Raw genomic sequence first — 4,486 nt, forward strand, 5'->3', positions numbered from 1 at the left:
TAATCAATAATCAGATGATTCCCAGATCGGGTGGAGCATTGTCAAGAGGCGTCACTTAATAACCCTTTCTTACAGATAGAAATCTGTTGTTGACAGAATCATCCTTTCTCTCATATCGAAAATTCATATTCAATTACGTGTTTCAAAAATACAAGAATCTCATGATTGTATTCATAATATTATTATTAAGGTTATGAAACAATTTCACTATACTAGGTTGTCTAACAAACGCCTTATGTTCATTTAAGTTCACCTAAATCTATCATCGCATGATAAACTAAGCATATATCACATATATAAACATGAATAAATATCAAGGTAGGCATGTTATATCATCTAGCACATTAGTCTAAGCATTATACATCTCTATGTATCACATGAAGCATTTAAAAGCAGTTAAAACAGTTAAAAACAGCTTTAAAACACTTCCGGAAATATAAACAGTTCAAAACTTTTATATAAACTAAAATTGATCACTCCATTAGATCCGTCTCGGAAAAATGAATCCAACGATATATTGCACGCCCAAAACGGAGTTACGAAACTCCCAGAAAATCAAATTTAATGTGGACAGTCGGGCTGTAACGCATTATATGAACGCGTTACAAGCCCTGTAACGCATTCCGGTGATGCGTTACAACCCTTTTAAGCCATTAAAAGGTGTAACGCATTCCGTGAATGCGTCACAGGGTGTAACGCATTCCCGGAATGCGCGACACCCCTTTTTTTTCTTTTCTGCAGCAGCCGCCGTTTTTTTCCTCGAACTCCGTGCCTGACTTTGCTTTTCTCTGTCTGTGCTTCCGTGCAGCAGTAACAGTAGACAAACAGATGCAGATATACAAATATATATACATATTTACAATATCATATATATATATATATCTTTATTTAATTACAAATTTTAATTGCAACAACTTCAAAAATTCATAATAAAAAATCTATACATCATAAAATTATGAAAAAAATACCCAGACGATCTACAACACTTGTAGAACCCAGATCAACATTCAAAATTATTCTGAGAAAAGATTTCTCACTAGACAAAATTAATCCATGATATAACTTGTAAAAATCATAATTAATTCATACAAGCACATAAAATTCTGAAATTTTTACCACAGATCTATATGCATACAACCTATGCTCTGATACCAATGTTGTCCTTTAATTAATAATATTAAGAACTTTTCTTAATTAATTTATAATCAAGTAAATCTCATTTAATCAATTATTAAATTTGCCAATTAAATATTTATTTCATAAATAAATAATTATCAGCCATTATTAATTAATTCCTCCACCATTAAATCATTATCTTTTTATGGTGTGACCCTGTAGGTTCAATATTAAGCCGGTCGTAGAAATAAATAATAATAAAACTATTTAATCATTATTTATATAAATTCTCTAATTTATTAAATATGATTAATTAATTAATCACATTTATTCTACATCGTGAGGGATACTTCTCAGCATATCGCGACTATCCGGATAATATGAATTCACTGCTTAGAATATCAAGAACCTATTCAGTAAATAGTTACCGTACAATAAACTCCTTCTACCCTACAATATCCCGATTAAATACAAGGCATGGATCTCGTGTCAAGCCTATCTAATTCAATCACTTGCTTACCATTTACTATGCTTATTTCTATGCAAATTAGAAACTCCTTTCTAATTTCAGTCACTCTGGCCAGAGATTCCTGAACTAGCATAAGTGGATCAGCCTTGAACATTCGCTTCCTTCACTGGAAGGGGTAGATCCTTTATTGATCATACACTATCTTCGTGTACAAATTCCTATACTAAGTAGAGCCCTAATAATTGTCCCTGGAGACTAAGAACTAAACCAAAGCATAGTTCAGTGTACACAAGATGACTATGATGACCTCAAGTCTAAGGATACTTGTACAACTATCACTATGTGAACAACTGCTGACACGTGAGTGAACTCCATCAGTTGTTCAGCTGGGCGAGTCATGTTCAGTGAACTTATTCTATAATAAGTACCTACATACTAGCTATAGTGTCACCACACAAATGTCTATGAGAACAGACATCCTTCATAATGAAGCAAGCATAGTATGTACCGATCTTTACGGATTATTAATTACCAGTTAGTAATCCTACGACCAGGAACAATTTAAGTTTAGAGTTATCATCTTTTAGGTCTCACTATTATGATCTCATCATAATCCATAAAAAGCTTTACTCTAAACTATGGTATATCTTATTTAAACACTTAAATAGATAAAGCCCGTAATAAAAATAAAACAAGTCTTTTATTAATATCAATGAAATCAAAACAGATTACATAAAAGTTATTCCTAAATCCTCATATATGATTGGACTTAGGACATATTCCTTTCATGCAATTCGTTTAGTTTCATTTCATACTTGCCTTTCATTTTTGAATTTAGTCCTTCAGGACTTGCATTTTTTAGATGCTCGTACTTAAATAAATTAGTAGACAAGATGATAGAAATAAACTTGCATAGATAGATAATATATCTGGAGAATAGGTTCAACCCTTACACAAGATAGTTTTGTCGACCTTATTCATAAAATTAATACTAAGTACTAAGAACACGTAGTAAATGTCTTAAATTTAATAAGCCTTCAAGTTTGAAGCATGCCAAGTGCGGGGCACTTCATCACCATTCAGGGTCTCTAACTTGTAGGATCCTCATCCTAATGTCTTTTGGACCTTATAAGGTCCTTCCCAGTTAGGGGCTAGCTTTCCTTTCTTCTCGACTCCCGACACCTCAATCTTCCTTTGAACCAAGTCTCCTTGCTGAAAGAACCTTTCTTTAACCCTTTTATTGTAATAGAGGGAGGCCCTTCATTGATGCTCTGCATTGTGAGCGTTGGCCTCATCTCTGACCTCATCAATGAGATCGAGAGCGAGCCTCATGCCTTCTTTGTTGGTCTCTGGTTCGTAAGCTTTAATCTTAGGGGATCCATGAGTGATCTCGAGGGGCACCACGGCCTCGGCCCCGTAAGCCAGCATAAATGGGGTAGCTTCGGTAGTCACTTTGTAGGTGGTGCGATACTCCCATAGTATAGGCAGCAACTCATCTGCCCAAGTTTTTCTTGAACGTTCAACCCTTTTCTTAAGTCCATCAAGGATGATTCTATTGGCAACTTCCGCCTGCCCGTTTGATTGTGGGTGAGCAACCGAGGTGAAGCGAAGCTCTATGCTGTTATCATCGTAGTACTCTCTGAACTCTGCATTATCAAATTGTCTCCCATTGTCCGTGACAAGGATGCGTGGGATTCCAAATCGGCAAATCATATTCTCCCAAAAGAATTGGGAAATTTTCTTGGTGGTTATCTTGGCTAGTGCTTTAGCCCCAATCCACTTCGTAAAGTAGTCTATGGCTACCAAGATGAACTTCCTCTGTCCCGATGCTACAGAATATGGTCCAAATATATACATTCCCCATATTGCAAAAGGGATGGGTGTGCTGATAGACGTAAGCCTCTCTGGGGGTTGTCATAATATTGGAGTATGCCTCTGGAATCTGTCAGATTTCTTCACATAAGCCTTTGCATCGACTAACATAGTTGGCCAGTAGAATCCCAACCGAGTTATCTTGTGAGCGAGGGCCCTGCCCCTCAAGTGTTGTCCATAAATACCTTCATGGGCTTCTTTAAGTGCCTCCTCTGCTTCAAGAGGTCTCAAGTACTTCAGGTACGAAATAACAAAAGACCTTTTGTATAGAAGGCCTTCAATCAATGAATATCTTAATGCTCTAACCGGCAGCTTGCGTGCCTCCTAGGCATCGTCGGGGAGCCACGCAGTCCCTAAGTAGGTCTTGATCGGGTCTATCCAACTAGGATAGTTCTCGATTTTAGACGAGGCGAACTGGGACAAGGCATCCGCCGTAGTGTTCTTCTCTCTCGGAACATGTTCTGCGTACCATTCATCAAATTGAGTTAATATTCCCTTTACGACTCTCAGGTACTTGACCATAGTATCATTTTTGGCCTCAAACTCTCCATTAATTTGAGCAAATACAAGTCTTGAGTCTCCACAGACCTTCAGGGTTTTGGCCTTCACGGCTCTAGCCAAGCCTAAGCCGGCTATTAACGCTTCGTATTCTGCTTCGTTGTTCGTAGTTGGGAAGTCCAACTTTAAAGCATACTCATCATAAACCCATCAGGGCTTTGCAAGACTAGGCTTGCACCACTAGATTTTGTTTTGGACGCTCTGTCAAAATGGAGAACCCAATACTCTTTCAGGGTTGTTTCTTTATCCTTCTTTTTCTTTCCTCCTTCCGGGGTTACTATCTTTTGCCCCCCAACTTCTTGGTCGTTAATGGTGCATTCAACCACGATTTTTGATAAGGCTTGAGCCTTGATGGCCGTTCGAGGCTTTTACTTGATATCAAATTCTCCTAACTCAATTTCCCACTTGATGAGCCTTCCATTGGCTGTTGAGCTATGAAGAATGTTCCTCAAGGGTTGGTTCGATCTTGTG

At 37.5% G+C, this 4,486-nt stretch overlaps 1 protein-coding gene across 1 annotated transcript; it reads right to left on the reverse strand.

Moving 5' to 3' along the window:
• Window positions 1-2,845: 2,845 nt before the first annotated feature.
• On the reverse strand, window positions 2,846-3,442 carry LOC141660626 (uncharacterized). Its single transcript, XM_074467615.1, has one exon. It carries the CDS (start codon window positions 3,440-3,442, stop codon window positions 2,846-2,848), a length of 597 nt encoding a protein of 198 aa, XP_074323716.1.
• Between the last annotated feature and the right edge of the window lie 1,044 nt (window positions 3,443-4,486).

Source organism: Apium graveolens, chromosome 5 (genome assembly GCF_009905375.1).
Source record: "Apium graveolens cultivar Ventura chromosome 5, ASM990537v1, whole genome shotgun sequence".
Taxonomy (NCBI): Eukaryota; Viridiplantae; Streptophyta; class Magnoliopsida; order Apiales; family Apiaceae; genus Apium; species Apium graveolens.